The following is an 18825-nucleotide window of genomic DNA, read 5'->3' as shown; positions in this document are numbered from 1 at the left end:
ATCTTCAGAATATTCTTCATTATTAATGTTCCTTTTTCAAATCCAGTGGTCTAACCATGGTACAGATTGCCATCATTAGAACCTGGAAATGTGATAGTGTTTGAAGCAAATCTTTAAGTTTGTTGACCAATCATTTTTTGTAAAGGAAGCCTATTTAAATCCAGAGACCAGTCACAAAACAAAGCAAGCAAATTAGCAAAATATAGCACTTGTTAAAAGCTCCTGCTGTGATAACCATACCTTCTCAGTACTTAGGGATTATCCCGTCTAAAGTGTGCTAAAGCGTTATGCAATCACAGGCTCTCTGTAATGGATAATTTGGCTTCAAGACTTTGCCTAGAGATTTCTTAGAGGCAATATGCAATAATAGCCCTGCTCACCAAAGGCTAATTAATAAAAAGTATTTATTTTTATTTTTTTAAGACTAAAGACCAATGTTTATTTAGTTTCTTAAGCTAATGCTTTAGGAACCCGGACAAGACAGAGGTCCTGAGGGTGGGTGGCCCAGACATTGGTGGTTTGGGAAACTCCCTCACTTTTTTGGGGGAGACTCTCGCCACGAAGACTAAGGTTCGCAGCTTGGGGGTACATCTTGATCCGGCGCATACCATGGAAACCCAGGTAGCATCAGTGGTCTGCACCGCCTGCTTCCATCTTTGGCAGATCGCCCAGCTGTGTCTTTATCTTGATGTTGGGGCCCTCATCACTCTAGTCCATGCGCTTGTATTCTGGAGATTAGACTACTGTAATGCGCTCTACATGGGGTTACCTTTGAGATTGATGTGGAAGCTTCAAATCGTGCAGAATGTGGTGGCCAGACTTCTCACTGGGGTGACCAGCGTATCTCCCCCACTCTGGTGGCCTTGCATTGGCTACCTGTTTGTTTCTGCATTGATTTCAAAGTATTAATGATGACATATAAAGCCCTAAACAGTTTAGGATCTCAATATCTGGCGGAACGCCTTCTCCCACCTAGATCTACCCATATCACTCGCTCTAGCCAGGAGGGGCAGCTGAGGGGCCTAATGCTGTGGGAGACCCAAAGAGAAAGAACAAGAAAGCAGGTCTTCTCAGCAGTGACCCCACTCCTCTGGAACAATTTCCCCCCAGAAATTTGTCTGGCTCCCTTGCTGGGTGTTTTTAAGAGCCAACTTAAGACCTGGCTCTTCAGACAGGCCATTCCTCCTGTCGATACCTAACTTATTTTGCCATCCTCTAGTGTAATTGCTGTTGTATTAGTTTTATTTTAATATTGTTGTTAGCCACCCATTTAGACTTCAGTCTAAATGGGCGGGATATAAATTAATAAAATAAATAAAAAATAAATAGGCTTAAATTTCACTAGCAGGCTAGCCTATTGAATGTGCAGGCCATAGGACAAATATTGTTATAAATCCACTTTAGAAATGTTGACATTGGTGGCATCAGTGAATATAGATCTGATGAAATATAGAAAGGTATCATTGCTTTCCTTCTTTTTCCCCCCTGTTTATTCCCAGATAACATCTGTTTTTCTGAGTATTTTTCTCCCAATAGGGTAACATATACATATTGTGTTCGGATTGGTAGGATATTAATCTGCACTTTATTTGTACAGTGGTGCCTCGCTTGACGATTACCTCGTTAGACAAGGAAATCGCTTGACGATATGATTCAATTAGGTTTTTCCGTTTTACGATGATCGGTTCCCTGCTTTGGGAACCGATTTTTCGCTTAAAGATGATCAAAAACAGCTGATCGTCAGGTTTCAAAATGGCCGCCCGCTGTGCTTTAGGATGGATTCCTCGCATTACAGACACCGGAAAATGGCCGCCCTATGGAGGATCTTCGCTGGACGCTGAGGTATTTTGCCCATTGGACACATTTGGACCGGTTTTCAATGCATTTCAATGGGTTTTTCGTTTCGCTTGATGAGAATTTCGCTTAACAGCGATTTGAATGGAACAAATTATCCTCGTCAAGCGAGGCACCACTGTAATTGGCTCCAGCCATAGTTTTAAAGGCGCTAGAAAGAAATGTAGAACTTATAGAACTAGGTTGCTGCTACCTCAGAGGAACTATGACTGATCCCTTTTGGAAAATCTTTTTATTTCCCTGCATAAAAACAGCTAATGACCCTTATATCCCTCTCACAGAATGTGGTTGATATAATTTGGTGCACCAATTTTTGCAGACTGTCGACCCACGTTTTTGGGCATCAGAATATGGCTGTACTTATGGTGTGTCTGAGAAAATGTTAGAATGCTTCACACAATCACTTACTTAATCCTGAACAAAATATGATCTGGATAATCAAAAATAAGTTTTAAACAGTAAAATAATCATGAGGATGTGCATATCTGTACAGGACTGTGAACTTGCACCAGACTACTTGACCTCTTTTTGGAGATAAGTGCCATATTTTTCCATGTATAAGACAATACTTTTATCTAAAATCTTTAGACTAAAAATTGAGGGTTGTCTTATACATGAAACTAAGCCTAGGAGAGAACCGCACGATTGCAAAACTGCCCATACCTTGCCTCTGCAAACAAGCTTCCTTCAATCACGAGGCTTACGTAGCTGCCTCCAGTCATGAGGCTTAGCTTCCTACAGTCAGGAGACTTCACTTCCTGCAATCAAGAGCGTTATGTAACTGGTGTCAGCTGATGCTGAACAAACCAATTGGAACACATCTTGCTGTAGATGGAGCAAGTAGACAGTGCTCAGCTGCAACAGGGACTGGTAATGTCTGAGCGTTCTGAGCCCAGAGGCTTAAAAAAGTGATATGCTCAAAGCTAAGTGTGGTGCATAATATAACAGTACTGGTATATAAATGTTACCTAATCACTAAATAAAAATATATACTGTTTTATGTTTAAAATATTGATTTCTTAATTTGGACTTAGAAAAGTGGGGGGGCGTCTTATACATGGGGTGCTTTATACACTGAAAAATATGGTAACATAGGGCATACGTAGCTAATACATATGTGCTGTCTTTTAAACAGTACAGTATGTTATATTTTCTTTTTTGCAAGGCAAAGGGTTTTTTTAAAGATTGCCATTGAAATGATTGCTTCTAGTAATATATTTATATTTCCCAAGCAGTGTTACAATTGTATGTTGGTCTTGTTGTATTGTATTTTAATTGTATTTTAATTGTTGTAAGCCGCCCAGAGACCTTTGGGTAGAGTAGGCAGCATATAAGTTAAAAACAAACAAACAAAATGTTCATTGATACCATGCAGAATTTAAAGTGATAGATAAGCACACTCAGAGACACCTCTCTCTCCTCCCCCCCCCCCACCAGGGGAGTGTAAAAAACAACAACTTTACATTGAGAAGTTGCCTTGCGATAAATATGTGTTTAATGGAGTATGTATATTTTTTGCAGATTCACCAAGTTTGATCTTTAAATATCTTGGATATAATATTTTTTAAAATGCAGAAGCAAATCTCTCTCTCTCTCTCTCTCTCTCTCTCTCTCTCTCTCTCTCTCTCACCATTTGCTAAATGGTAGTATTTACACCTGCAATGGTTGCTTTTACACCTATGTACCCTGCAGTTTTGAGTGTTTCATTATCTCCATTTATTTTTGAAGTGTTCACTGCTTCAGTTCAGAATAAGATTGCCACTATCAATTCAGAGTAGGCAACTCACAATATTTGTCTATATGCACTAGTTGCCTTTTATAAACTTGTTGGTTAACAAAAACAGTAGTCAAGGATTTAGGAATGAAATGAATAAAAATTAGATTGCTCCGTTTTGCTTGTTCAATCGAGAATTGCTTTCACTTCTTTCTCCATTTCTTTTGTGGAGTTTAAGCTTTGATTTGGAAAACTAGACATCTTGTCCATCTCTGACAGGGAGCTGGGCATCATTGTGGATACTCTAACTTTAGATCCAGCACTTCCGAATGGTGATATTATGTTGTATCCTAGCCAGTTTCCAAAGACACTTCAGCCTTCTCTCTTTAATGAAGGTTTGGTTGATCTTTTGGTCAAACCTTTTTTTAATTTGGTGCTGTAACTTGGCTAATGCATCTTCAGATATATAGTTGAATGCATCCATTTGTGTCTCCTGTTTGAAGGGAGGTTATCACTCATGTGAAATCTGCATATGTTTTAAAACTATTTAGATGACTTATGGGTCAGTATAAATGCATTTTAGATACCCAGTGTTGTGCAGTAGATAGAGAGCAGACTATGACTCAGAAGACGAGAGTTTGAATCTCTTTTTGGCCTTGGAAACTCATGGAAGTGATGGTGATGGAACTGATAAAACTATTCCTGGAGAGGTCTGATTTGGCCACAGTGAAACATACCTTAGTTACTCCTGGCTGGAATATTGTACTGTGCTCTACCTGGGGCTGCCTATGGAATGTGTCTGGAAACTTCAGTGGGTCCAAAATGGGGCAACCAGATTTCTAATTGAGGCTGGTTACAGGGTTCATAAGGGACGTGGTGGCGCTGCAGGTTAAACCGCAGAAGCTTCTGGGCTGCAAGGCCGGAACCTCGCAGTCGTAAGATCGAATCCATGCGATGGAGTGAGCGCCTGTCACTTATCCCGGCTCCTGCCAACATAGCTGTTTGAAAGCATGTAAAAATGTGAGTAGATAAATAGGTACCACCTTGGTGGGAAGGTAATGGTATTCTGTGTCTACTTGCGCTGGCCACATGACCACAGAAACTGTCTATGGACAAACGCTGGCTCTATGGCTTGGAAATGGGGATGAGCACTGTGCCTTAGAGTCGGACACGACTGGACTAAATGCCAAGGGGAACGTTTACCTTTACCTTACAGGCATCATATAACACCCTCCACCCCACCCCAGTTACAGGGACTCTACTGGGATGCCAGACTGTTGCTGGGTACAAATTAAAAATGTTGGTTCTAACCTATAAAGCCCTAAATGACTTGGGTCCAAAGTATTTCAGGGGCTGCATCTCCCTTTATGAGCCTGTTCAGGTGTTAAGACAATCAGGAGAAGCCTTTCTCTTGGTTCCTTCAGCGCTGCATTTGATTGGGTTTGGAAGAGGACCTTCTCTGTTGCTGCTCCAAAACTTTGGAACTTCTTCCACAGGAGGCTAGTCTAGCCCTGTGTTAGCTGTCATTCCACAAGCAGGCGAAGACCTTTCTCTGATCTCTTAACTAAAATACACAACTTGTCCCTTGAAAGGGCCTCAGTGCCAGAGGACTGGAAGATAGCAGAAGTCACACCAATCTTTAAAAAGGGAAGGTGGGGGGAACCTGGGAAACTATAGTCCAATGGAAAGCCTCATCCAAGATAAAGTCTTAAAATGCATAGAAGAACAAGCCTTGCTCAGGGAAAATCAGCGTGACTTCTGTAAGAGTAAGTCTTGCCTCACAAACTTGTTAGAATTCTTAGAAAAGGTCCGCAGGCATGTGGATGCGGCCAAACCAGTGGATATTGTCTATCTGGATTTTCAGAAGGCGTTTGTCGTGGTCCTTCACCGAAGGCTGCTGAGAAAACTCCACAGTTAGGGAATAAGAGGGCAGGTCCTCTTAACAGATTGAGAATTGATGGAGAACCAGGAAACGGAGAGTAGGTGTTAATGGGCAGTTTTCACAATGGAGAGAGGTGAAAAGCAGTGTGCCCCAGGGATCTGTCTTGGCTCTGTTCCTTTTCAGCTTTTTCATAAATGACCTGGAGACGGGGATAAACAGAGGTAGCCATATTTGCCGATGACAGGAAACTTTTCCAGGTGGTGAAGATCAGAAGGGATTGTGAAGAGCTCCAGAAGGATCTCTCCAAACTGGGAGAATGGTTGGCAAAATTGCAAATGCATTTCAGTATAAGAAAATGTAAAGTAATGCATATTGGGGCAAAAATTCAGAACTTTATCAGCTGATGGGTTCTGAGCCTTCCCTTATACTCCCATTTTTCTCATGTTGATATGGAAGGCTTGTGAACATTCAGCTGAACACTCTTATGCTTCTGCATATGCTAAACCACTGAGTCTTAACCTTGGGTTACTCAGGAGTTTTGGACTGCAACTCCCAGAAGCCTTCACCACCAGCTGTGCTGACTGGGGTTTCTGGTAGTTGCAGTTCAAAAGCATCTGAGTAACAAAGGTTAAGAACCACTGTGCTAAACAAAGAACGTTAGTTGCACCAAACACTCTTCCAGACCTCTTGTCAATAAAGGACAGGAAAGGGAAGAGCTGGAGTTCATCGCCCTCTTTTATGTACAACTAAACACCTGAAAAGGAGTCTCAGTTTTACAAGGAAACAGGATTTTGTTATTGAGTTTGAAAGTAGTATGTGAGGAATCTGCTAGATGTCAGGGAGCCAGGGACAAGAAAACCTGATGAAAGGTGCAGATTGGGCAGAGGACTGTGTAAGAAGAAAGTGAAGGGAGGATAGGTGGAGGACAAGCCTTTAGGTTAGGAAAAGGGAGATGAGACACTGGAAATGAGGCAAGGAATTAAACATGTTATGGAATCAAGACAGTGAGCTTTCTAGTACTGAAATGGGAAATGCTGTGTGGGTGAGGAAATGTGTGAGAAGCTGAGAAAGATGGGTACAAGGAGTAATCTGTGGATAGGACTTGAGGAGACAATGGGCAGAAGAGGCAGAAAAGAAAAGCAATTCGAAAGTCTCACTGTGGTAAAACTGCTCAGGGGGTTGGTAGTTTAAAGTCAGTGCATTACTGGCAGGAAGGAAGAGGTCAGGCAGTCTAGAATCTAGACGCTGATAGAATTTCTGCCAGTTGTGGCTTGTACTATCACTTGCTGCAGTGTTGTGACCTTCAGAAAGGGGGTAAAAGGGCAAAGAAATGTAGTGGGTGGTGAGACTAAAATTAGCACTATAAATTTGAACCACTGTCCAATCTGAGATGTTCTAATTGTGAAATTATACAAATATATCTGTTCAAAGATGTTAGCTTTTTTGGAGCAAGGGATGCCTGATGGGCCTGGCTTGTCAGTGGGGTTGATCATGATGATTCTTTTGTTATTTCCCTCTTCCTTAGCCTAATTGCATGGTTAATGGATGATAGTTATTGAAAAGGCAAAGCCCCCCCCCCAAAAAAAACAACAACCAGAAACAGAATACCTTACCGGAAAATCATTTTCTTGGTTTTGAGTGTGTAAGGTATGCTTGGATATGTGGCCATTGTTTTTCATGTGCCTATTTATTCTAGGTAATGTTTGCTTGTGCTTCAAATTTAAAAACATAGAAGTGAATAAGTCTCAGATGGTAAATCTAGGAAAGTATTACTTTTTGATAGATTTACATGTTTAGTCATTCATCACTGGATCTCTGAATTAAATACCAACTGTAAATAAATGTCATTTTAGGCAGTAACTTTTACAGTATTTGGTGACTTGACTTTATGAATTGTGAAACAATTCCTAAAGCTATCTTTCATTATTTTGTATCTGTTAGGTGTCTGCCATGTTATTAGATATTTATTACTGAAAATTAAGCATGCTAATTTTAATGCTGCTGAACTCAGAAAACATCCCCAGATTATGGAAGTGTAATGTAGCATTTTGTTAGTTTTTCTTAATGAGATTTTTTTATTTTAATTTATATAAAGTTGAGCTTAGTTGTTAAAGAACAAGATTCTTCTTCTTCTTGGCCTCTGTGAATGCACACAATTGAGTTGTTCTCCACCTGTGGAGGACCTCTTAGAAGTTTCTAGAGCTTAAAGACGTGTGATTAGTAGGACGTTGCCATGTGCAGTGCATGCTTCACCCGCCAGAAGTCCCCTCAGTTCCTTTTTGCCATCGCTTAGATTGGACCTATTTCAGAACGTTAGAGCGATTGTGCTATTGTTGAGATTATTGATAATTGAGATCCTTTATTTTTCAATCATCTTTCTTCGGACGTTTTTCCCCTGTGAGTTATCTGTTTTTCTTTTTCAATTTACTCGTTTTTCAGTCTTCTCGTGGTATTTTCCCCCTTACCCCCAACCTTCTCCATTCTCTTTCCCCAACCTTTTATGGCTCCTCCAGGCCCTTCAGGTGATGCAGGCTCTGCATGAATAAGATGCCACTTACCAAAGGACATGACCATTGCCTCTTTTGTCTCGGGGAACAACATCAGACTCCTGTCCTGAGTGTAAAAAGCTTACAAAACCCGCCTTAAAAATACGACTTCAGAGGCTCTGCTCTTACCTCTGGGAAAAATCTTTAAATCTGGCTCCCATAGATCCACTGACATTTCCAACTCCTGAACGTCGTGAAATTCCTCACCTGATACTGAGTCCGATGAATCCTTCGCCTCGGCAAAAGGACCATTTGAAGTCAATTTCGAAATCAAGCTCAACGTCCGTGTCGAAGGCCCCAACCCATCCTGATGACTCTTCTAAGAAAAAGAAAGATAAACCTAAAAAGACCAAAAAACCAACCTAATCTACCTACCCCTTCGTCTGGGAATCACCCACCTTCCCAATCTGAAGATTTTACCTCCTACTCTCAACTAGTGATACGAATGGCAAAATCCTTACAATTAGACATAGAAGAACCACCACCTCAAAAACAAGATCTGGTCTTTGACTACCTTAATCAGGACAAGACATCACCTCTCAGCTTGACATTCGTCCCTGCTATGCTTGAATCGGTGAAAGAATCATGGGACAAACCCCTTTCCTCACTACAAGTCCCAAATCATGTAGAAAATCATCACAAGACCCACGGTCCCGATACAGTGTTTCTCTCTAAACATCCTACACAAAACTCTATCATTGTTGAATCCAGTCATTCCATAGCACGCAATAAATCCTCTGTAGCCCCTACTAACCGAGAAAGGAGAAAGCTTGATATCTTAGGCAGACGTCTATATTTTCTTACATCCTGCCTTATGAGGGTCGGAAACTACCAAGCAGCAATAGGCGTGTACCATCGCCAACTGTGGAACAAAATTCTACCCATACTCCATGCGGCTCCTGATGCTTCCAAGACAGAAGCCCTAAACATCCATACCGAGGCTACAACACTGGTTAAACAACAAAGGATTGCATCTCGCCATACAGCAGATGCTGTTTCTAAGGCTATGTCGACTTTTGTCGCCCTAAGATGACATGCCAGGCTGAGATCTGTCAGCATCTCAGATGATACCAAATCATGAATTGAAGACCTCCCATTTGATGGTGCTCGCCTCTTTAATGCCAAGACAGATGAAGTAATGGCGAACCTTCATAAAATCCGTAAAACATCACACTCATATTCTACCCAACAACCTTATCGCTACTAGTGCCCTCAGCTTCTCAGGCAGCCCTTCTTCCAACAGCCATTTCAACAATACCAGCAACCCTACCAACCATACAAACCGCAAACCTTTGACAGATCCTATTCCGGCCCATCACCATCAACACCACCTGCTTTTCGACCCCAGCGGCAACAGATCTGTTGTCAGCCCTTTCGACATCAACAAAAGAAGGGTAAGCAATATCCGTAGACCCCTTCTATCTCCATCCCAAACCAGATTACATTCCTTCCTCAGCTAGTTTATTGAATTTGATTGTACTCCACCACCTGGACCCATTAAGACTACCCTATACTCACTGGCTTTCCGAGAAGAGGTTTCCCTTCTCTAAAAACACGCCATACTTATAGTCCCTTCCTCTGCCCTGCATTATGGATTCTACTCAAGATCCTTTACAGTTCCCAAAAAGGATGGAGGACTCCATCCTATTCTCAGTCTTAGACACCTCAATATGTTCATTTGACCCAGACACTTCAGAATGCTGACACTCGACACTGTCATCACTCTCCTTTCACAGGGAGACTAGTTTGTCCTCATCAACCTCCAGGATGCATACTTTCACATCTCCATCCACCCCTATCATCACAAATTTCTTTGATTCTGATTCGACAACATCTCATACCAATTTTGCTCCCTCCCATTCGGACTTTCCATGGCACCAAGAACTTTTACCAAATGTATCGTACCAGTCGCTGCCTGTCTCCATCTTCAAAGTATCTCCATATTCCCCTACATAGACAACTGGCTGATAGTCGCTACCTTCTATTACAATGCTGTCAGAGCTACCCAATTCAGTTTTGATACTCTTTAAGACCTCAGGCTCAAGGTGAACCTTGCCAAATCCCATCTCGAACCTTCACAGACTGCCACCTATATCGTAGCATATTTCGACTCTCTACAAGCTAGAGCCTTTATCCCTCAAGAAAGAATCACCAAACTAAGACGAGCAATCCAACCATTCCAACCTGTAGCCTTGATATCAGCCCATAAAGTCCAGCACCTTCTCGGGCTCATGGCATCCACAACCGCTGTTATCCAACACGCGAGACTCAAAATGAGGTCCCTTCAATCATGATAACTATCATTATTCGATCCCATTATAGACCATCTGTCCAAAGGCCTCCCAGTAGCACCCAAGCTTGCCTGTCAACTCACCTCGTGGACATCTCTTCCCCACTTGCTTGTGGGCAGACCCTTCTAACCGCTACAGCTCACAAGATAGGTAACCACCGACGCCAGCCCCTCGGGATGGGGAGCCCATTGTTGACACCACAAAATCCATGGCCTATGGACAAAAAGAGAGAAATTATTACATATCAACCACCTCGAACTTTTAGCGATCATCAAGGCCTTTCATGCATTCGTACCTCATTGCAGGACAAGCCGTACATCTTGCTACAGACAATACAACAGGTCTTTACTATATAAACAAACAATGATACACTCACTCCTTCTCATTACTATACCTGACTGTTGAACTCTGGGAATGGTGTTACCTACACCACATCTTCCCAGTATCTGGCCATGTCACCACAGACGACAACCTTGTAGCAGACCGTCTCAGCTGCTTTACAATGTGAACACACAAGTGATCACTAGATGACGGTGTTTTTGATCTGCTTTGCCACAAGTAGGGTGTTCCATCCATCAATGTCTCTGCTTCCGAGACCAACACCAAATGTCAGAGATACAGCTCTCGAGCCAGTACCGACAGGAACTCACTCGGAGATGCCTTTATGATAAATCTACTCTATCTATTTCCTCTGATACCACTCATACAACGAACCATCATTCGACTTCGATAGTTCCAGTCGAATGCCATTCTCCTCGCTCCATGGTGACCATGACAACCATGGCTCACACACCTGAGGTCGATGTCAATGGACATGTACCATCTCCCATCGATCCCCAACCTTCTCACTCAGGACAATGGGATGATTTACCACCCGGACGTAGACTCTCTGAAACTGACCACGTGGAGGATACTCCCACCATAAGAGACGTACTTGATCGAGTTCGAAAACCCTCAAGCCAACGGTTACACCAAAATATATAAAAGGCATTCCTCTCCTTTGCTAATTCTCAGACCTTACCTGCAGCAGCAATGTCTCTGAAGACCTTACTTGCCTGTATCCTTCATCTATTTCATCTTGGACTGTCTCATTCTACCTTGAAGGTTTACATTTCAGCTATTGTAGCTCATCAACCTTCTCATTCTGATTTGGCTAGATTGTTTTCCCACCGAAGTTTGAAGAAATTCCTCAAAGGACTCCATAATATTTGCCTTCCCCCCATGGCAACATCCTCTTCCTCACTGGTCTTTACAACTTGTCCTCAACATACTCACTAGACCACCTTTCGAACCAATGGCTACTTCCAATCTCAAATTATTTTCTCGGAAAACATCCTTACTTGTAGCAATAACATCTGCCAAATGTGCTAGTGAACTTGCAGCCCTCAGATCAGATCCATCCTTCCTTCAATTCCATCTGGATAAGGTCACCCTTTATTTTGATGTATCATTTTAACCTAAAATTGTCTCTGAATTCCACCTTAATCAGCTGTTAATTCTACCTACTTTATTTCCATCTCCTTCTACACTCATTGAGCGCATGCTCCACATACTTGATGTGAGACGCTCCTTGGCCTTCTGCGTTGATAGGATTAAATCATTCAGAAAATCACCAAGACTTTTTCTTTGTTTTCATGGTCCCCATAAGGGTGCTCCAACTTCATCCCAAACTATCTCTCGATGGATTGTTCAAACCATTTCATTGTCCCATGAGGTAGCAGGCAAAACACTGCCTGAACACTTTAAGGCTCATTCTACCAGAGTGTTGTCAACTTATACTGCCTTCCAGTGGGGAATAGATCTTCCTCACATCTGCCGTGCAGCTACATGGTCTACTCCATTGACCTTCATGAGACATTACCGTCTTGATGTCCGGGCAAAAAATGATGCTGCGTTTGGCAGAGCTGTTTTAACCTCAGTTTTACCGTGACATCCCACCTTCCAGTAAGTGTGCCTGTCAGTCACCCAATTGTGTGCATTCACAGAGGCCACGAAGAAGAAAGAGAGATTACCTACCTGTAAACATGGTTTTTCTAGTGGTCCTCTGTGAATCCACACATCCCACCCATCCTCCCTCATGTTGTCTTTTTAAATATAGTTCTTTGACAGCGGCAGACTCTTACAGGAATTGAGGGGAATTCTGGCGTGTGGAGCATGCACTCCACGGGGGAACGTCCTATTAATCACATGTCTTTAAGCTCTAGAAACGTCCAAGAAGTCCTGCGCAGGCACAGAACAACCCAATTGTGTGGATTTACAGAGGACCACTAGAAGAATCATGTTTGCAGGTAGGTAACTGCTCTTTTCTTCTACTCTGTGTTGTCTGTGAGGTGTAGTATCTGACTCTGGTACATGCCATGTTTCCAGTACTTGTGAGCTTTCCTTGCAGAGCAGGAGAGTGTTGCAATTCCAGGCAGTCTGATTAATTGTGTCTCTAGAGTTCTGAAGATACTTAACAAGACAATGGGTTAAAGTTTTATAGGCTGTCCTAAGATGTTCATTCAGTATGTCTTTAAAACTACGTATTCAGCTAACTTCTAAATTAAATAATAACTTTGCCTGCCTGCCTCCCTTCCTCCTCCCTTTCAGTTATTTGGAAGCATCCCTTTTCCTGTAGTTAGCTAGAGTTGCAGAGTTATATTTGATAATAATACTATTACTATTTACTGCTCCTTATATGTTTTATCCCCCTGTGTGGGAGGTATGTGTTAGCCTTCACTGTTTCATTCCCTGTATAAAAAAAGAGTTCTTTCTCAACAGCATGGTTTTCTCTCATAGCAATTTTTAACATGCTATCTGCACAGTGCTTCTGCTAGGAAACCTTTAGTCAAAACAGTATTGTTTAACATTTCTTAATTTCATTTTCAGGAATTAAATATTATCTACTACTATCTTCATGGAATGGACATACTGTCTCATCTCAGGGAACATCAGCTAAGGTAAGGTTGGCTGGTTTTGTGCAACTCTGATATTTGGTAATGCTAGTGCAAAATCTGTTCTTCATTGTGAGCCTTTGAGGCCTGGTTTGTAAGGCTAATCTGTCTAGGGATTGGTGCATTTTAGTTGCTCTTTTATTAAATGCAAATCACATGCAATGCAAAATTTGCATACTAGATGTTGTTAATATTTTTTACGTTATCCACATTTGGGTATCTAAGAATGTATTAAAACAAGGGGTACAATATGGTAAGCAATAAACAAACAGTTAATGAGTGCTTTAGGGTTGCGTTTGTTATAAACACTGGGCAACTAGTTCCATTGAGGTTATTGAGACTTAATCTTGAATAGACCTTTTTATGATTGCTGTAAATTTCAAGAAAACCAGGGGAACCTCACTATGTTTACCTCTTTGTGCTGGAAAGCATCTGGAGTGAATTTTATTTTGCATAATTATAATTTTTATAAGTCAAATGAACTCTGCTTCAATGGGATTTTTGGTTGCATAGTCTTAAGAAAAATAGTGTGGCATGCTGGTAAGTTGTAGTCTTTTGACTACGCAAGGTACTGTGAATGTGATTTTAAATTATCCAAAGATTCCTAAGTATTGGATTTATTCTTGAATTTGTGTCTGCTGGGAAGACTCTCCACTTTTGTCGACTAGCTATAAAGAAAGAAGACTCATTTGTGATCTTGCTCATTATTGCAGTGGTAACGGAGGGAAATTAAAATTCATTTTCTACATGTTTCTTGATACAACTGAATTTTCCTTTCTCAGAATTATGACTTCCACTGCACGTTACAAAAGGTACGATGGAAATCAAGTTTTATTTTGGTAAGTGAACTTAACTGTTATCTGACCTGAAGAGAAAACATCCAAGGGACAAATTAGCACTTGATTAGATTTAACTTGACCTCTTTTTGGAGATAAGTGCCATATTTTTCCATGTATAAGACAATCCTTTTGTCTAAAATCTTTAGACTAAAAATTGAGGGTTGTCTTATACATGGAACTAAGCCTAGGAGAGAACCGCATGATTGCAAAACTGCCCATACCTTGCCTCTCCAAACAAGCTTCCTTCAGTCACGAGGCTTAGCTGCCTCCAGTCATGAGGCTTAGCTTCCTACAGTCAGGAGACTTCACTTCTTCCAGTCAAGAGCCTTATGTAACTGGTGTCAGCTGATGCTGAACAAACCAATTGGAACACATCTTGCTGTAGATGGAGCATGTAGATAGTGCTCAGATGCAACAGGGACTGGTAATGTCTGAGTGTTCTGAGCCCAGAGGCTTAAAAAAGTGATATGCTCAAAGCTAAGTGTGGTGCATAATATAACAGTACTGGTATATAAATGTAACCTAATCACTAAATAAAAATATATACTGTTTTATGTTTAAAATATTGATTTCTTAATTTGGACTTAGAAAAGGGGGGGCATCTTATACATGGGGTGCTTTATACACTGAAAAATATGATAACATAGGGCATACATAGCTAATACATATGTGCTGTCTTTTAAACAGTACAGTATGTTATATTTTCTTTTTTGCAAGGCAAAGGGGTTTTTAAAAGATTGCCATTGAAATGATTGCTTCTAGTAATGTATTTATATTTCCCAAGCAGTGTTACAATTGTATGTTGGTCATGTTTTATTGTATTTTAATTGTATTTTAATTGTTGTAAGCCGCCCAGAGACCTTTGGGTAGAGTAGGCAGCATATAAGTTAAAAACAAACAAACAAACAAACACAATTTATCAAAATATTTCTATTCCAAAAAAGCAGGTTGCCATTAGGTGCAGTTTAAAGGTCAGTGAGTGTGACTGGGAAATGGTATGAGGTACTAAATGCTCCCCCCAAGCCCTCCAAGGGCAGCAGGGGTGTATCAAAGAGGCCAATAAGGTGGTGCATAAAAGAAAATCGCTTAGTTTACCAACAACTAGCAACACTTTATTAAGGAGTTGGATCCAGTATACAGTCCATAGGGGTTTGTCCCAAGCTTTTTTAGCAGGGTCTTCATGGGTATGCCCTGGAATGGTTTTAATCACCCTCCTGAGGAGGGAGTCCTTCTCTAGTCCACAGGTTTTTGCTCCTCAGTATCCCCCACAGGAGGTTCCTTGGGAACTTCCAAAGGTGACTCTCCTTTACAGGTGGTAGATACTGGGTGGTGTTTCTGCCATGTGCCCAGTGTCTGCCAACACATATACTTTCACAGTTGTTCCAACTGGTACAACATTTGGAACTGCTCTCTGAGCTCCCAGTCCCAAAGTTGGGTCAGATACTCTAACTTACGGTTCTTCTTCCTTGAAAATTAGTAGTGCCCCTTGGCCATGGGTGCTCCCAATATGGCATTATTCTGGTTCAAGAGTAAAGAGTGAGCTGATATAGTTAACCAAGGCCTGAACGGCTGAACTCTGCATACCAGGTGTTAGGGGCACTCATAGGCTTTATTCTACTCCTCCTTTAGGCTTTATTCTACTCCTCCTCCTTCTCCCCTCTCCCCAAGCCTGGCTACTCCCCTATATCCCCTTTCTTTTGGCTTCTCAAAATTCCTTTTTCCTGATTGACACTGCCTCATCTGGTCCTTCCCCTCTGAGCTCCAGATATGTCCCCTTAGAGCTGTACCCTTGTTCTGCTGGAGAGAAGGATAGGGTATCTGCCTCTGGCTGTCGGTTGTGGATGTTTTGTGAGTATGGATCTGCCTAGTTGGGCTGTGTTCCTTTTGCTGACATTACCTTTTGCTGAGCGCTTTCCTATTCCTGGCTGTCTGCCAGGCATGGGAAAGTTGTGTATTTTGGCCTGAATGCGGTGACACCAGGCACCCCCTCACAGGCATCCATTATGTGAAACCATCTGTAGTACCCATTGTGAGTTCTGTTATAGCCTATTAAAAGGTTAGAATACTACTACAATTAATGCTAAGCAAGCATTGCTTTGGCTTCATTTAAGTATTAGCTGAGAAGAGGCAATATAGCTTCAGCTAATATACATCAAATCCCTGCTTGGCCTTGGAATCTCACTGGTGGGCGGGTGACACAATTAAAACATCTCCTTGAATATCTTGCATGAAACTGTATTAGGATTACTTTAAGTTACAAGTAATTTTATATCACATAACAACAGTATATATTGATTTATGTTCTCCTACTAATTCAGAATATACACACATGCATGCCCAGGTGCATACATACACACAATTGCAGTGGATGGGAAAACCTACTTGGAAAGCTTTAGTTGTTGTTCTTGTCAAATTGTGCACATCCTCATAAATATATGTCTGTTCTTTTTCTTTAGTTCAGACACTATTGCAAGATGCTGGTATATTCTTCTTTCTGGATCTGTGCTTATGAAAGATTCCATGTTTTTGCCACCCTGCAGGTATGTAACAAACCAGTGCTCTTTTAGTACAAGGAAAAAATAAAGTTATATGAATTACAATTACATGTGTGTATACAGTAGAAGTGTGCATTCAGATTTAGAAATATTCGGGATTCACCAAATAATGCCGTATTTGAATAGTTCCAAATATATCCGAATCTGAATGTGATTGTTCCGAATATCCATAATAATAATTCCTAATATTTGGAGCCCCTTTTGCTCCTGTAGATTAGAAAGCAAAAGGATAAGTTTTTGCTTGCTAGAGGAAGAGGTGAAAGTGAAACCTATTTCTTAGGCATCTTGAAGTGATTTCTTGATAAATGGGGACATGGGAGAGGTCCTGCTCTGTGGCTGCTCCCAGACTCTGGAACTCCCTCCCACAGGAGACCATGCTGCCTCCATCACTGCTTTCTTTTCACAAGCAGGTTAAGATCTTTTTCTTCAAGCAAGCTTTCCCTTAATTACCGTATTTTTTGCACCATAAGACACACTTTTCCACCCCAAAAAAGAGGGGTAGAAAGTCTGTGCGTCTTATGGAGCGAAGGTGGTGACTTTGCCCCCACTGGCCCTGTGGGGGGCAGCGTTGCAAGGGTCCGTGGGAGCCTTCCAGGACCCTTGCGACACTCCCCCACCCCCGACGGGGCCAGTGGGGGCAAAATAGCGACCTTCCAAGACCTTTTGAGAGGCTTGAAAGCCTCAAAAGGTCCTGGAAGCTGCCGATTCCCCCCCTTGCACCCGTGGGGGGGTGGGGGCAGTGTGGCAAGGCTCCTGGAAGGCTCCCTCGGACCCTTGCCACGCTGTCCCCACCCCCCACGGGCGCAGGGGGGGGGAAATCGTCAGCTTCTGGCGAAATAGCGACCTTCCAGGACCTTTCAAGCCTCTCAAAAGGTCCTGGAAGCCGGCGATTTTACCCCCCCTGCACCCATGGGGGGGGCAGCGTGGCAAGGGTCCGAGGGAGCCTTCCAGGACCCTTGCCACGCTGCCCCACCCCCCACCACGGGTGCAGGGGGGGTTAAAATCGCCAGCCTCTGGCGAAATAGCGACCTTCCAGGACCTTTTGAGAGGCTTGAAAGCCTCTCAAAAGGTCCTGGAAGGTGGCGATTTTACCCCCCCCTGCACCCGTGGGGGGTGGGGGCAGCGTGATAAGGGTCCGAGGGAGCCTTCCAGGACCCTTGCCACGCTGCCCCACCCCCCACGGGTGCAGGGGGGGGTTAAATTGGCCGTTTCTGGGAGTGTTTTGAGGCTTCCCAAGCCTCAAAACACTGCCAGAAGCTGGCGATTTTAACCCCCCTGCACCCGTGGGGGGGTGGGGGGAGCGTCGGAAGGGTCCGAGTGAGCCTTCCAGGACCCTTACAATGCTCCCCCCACCCCCATGGGGCACGTGGGGGCAAAATCACCACCTTTTGGGGCTCTTCTGAAGCTTCCCAAGCCTCAAAAGAGCCCCAAAAAGTGGCGATTTTGCCCCCTCTGCCCCCCCGGGGGAGGCAGGGTGAGTCTCCAAAGGGTCCTGGAATGCACCCTAGGACCCTTTGGAGACTCACCCTGCCTCTCCCGGGGGCCAGAGGGGGCAAAATCGCCACCTTCTGGGGCTCTTTTGAGGCTTGGGAAGCTTCAGAAGAGCCCCAAAAGGTGGTGATTTTGCCTCCTCTGGCCCCCAGGGGAGGCAGGGTGAGTCTCCAAAGGGTCCTGGAACACACCCTAGGACCCTTTGGAGACTGACCCTGCCTCTCCTGGGGGCCAGAGGGGGCAAAATCACCACCTTTGGGGGCTCTTCTGAGGCTTGGGAAGCTTCAGAAGAGCCCCAAAAGGTGGCGATTTTGTCCCCTCTGGCCCCCGGGGAAGGCAGGGTGAGTCTCCAAAGCGTCCTGGAACACACCCTAAGACCCTAGAACCCTAGGGTGTGTTCCATAAGATGGACCTCTCCATAAGGCTCACCAAATTTTGGGAGAAGAAAGCAGATTATTTTTTTCCTGTTTTCTTCTCCTAAAAATTTGGTGCGTCTTATGGAAAGGTGCGTCTTATGGAGCGAAAAATACGGTAGTTGCTCTCTGAGCAGCATTCATAAATCAAATCTTGTGCCTTACTACTTTGAATGTGTTCTGATGTTGCTTCTGTTTACTGTCTCTTACTGTGGCATTTGTTTGATGCTTTTTAGTATTTGTATACTTTGTGTTTTTAGCTTTAAATATTGTCTTTGAATTATGTAAGCCACCTTAGGTCATTCTT

The 18825-nt window shown here is 42.9% G+C and overlaps 1 protein-coding gene across 9 annotated transcripts in view; it reads left to right on the top strand.

The window, feature by feature from the left end:
• The window catches only part of RAPGEF6 (Rap guanine nucleotide exchange factor 6), a 209997-nt gene that overhangs the window by 36625 nt on the left and 154547 nt on the right, over positions 1-18825 (top strand). For all 9 annotated transcript variants that reach the window (XM_072990163.2, XM_078385740.1, XM_072990166.2 and 6 more), the window contains exons 2-4: positions 13156-13226; positions 14003-14059; positions 16516-16599. In XM_072990163.2, coding sequence (XP_072846264.2) covers positions 13156-13226; positions 14003-14059; positions 16516-16599 — 212 coding nt within the window. The remainder of the gene's footprint in view (positions 1-13155; positions 13227-14002; positions 14060-16515; positions 16600-18825) is intronic.

This window comes from Pogona vitticeps, chromosome 2, assembly GCF_051106095.1.
Source record: "Pogona vitticeps strain Pit_001003342236 chromosome 2, PviZW2.1, whole genome shotgun sequence".
NCBI lineage: Eukaryota > Metazoa > Chordata > Lepidosauria > Squamata > Agamidae > Pogona > Pogona vitticeps.
The sequence above is the reverse complement of the archived record's forward strand: the minus strand, read 5'-3'. Positions and strand labels throughout refer to the sequence as shown.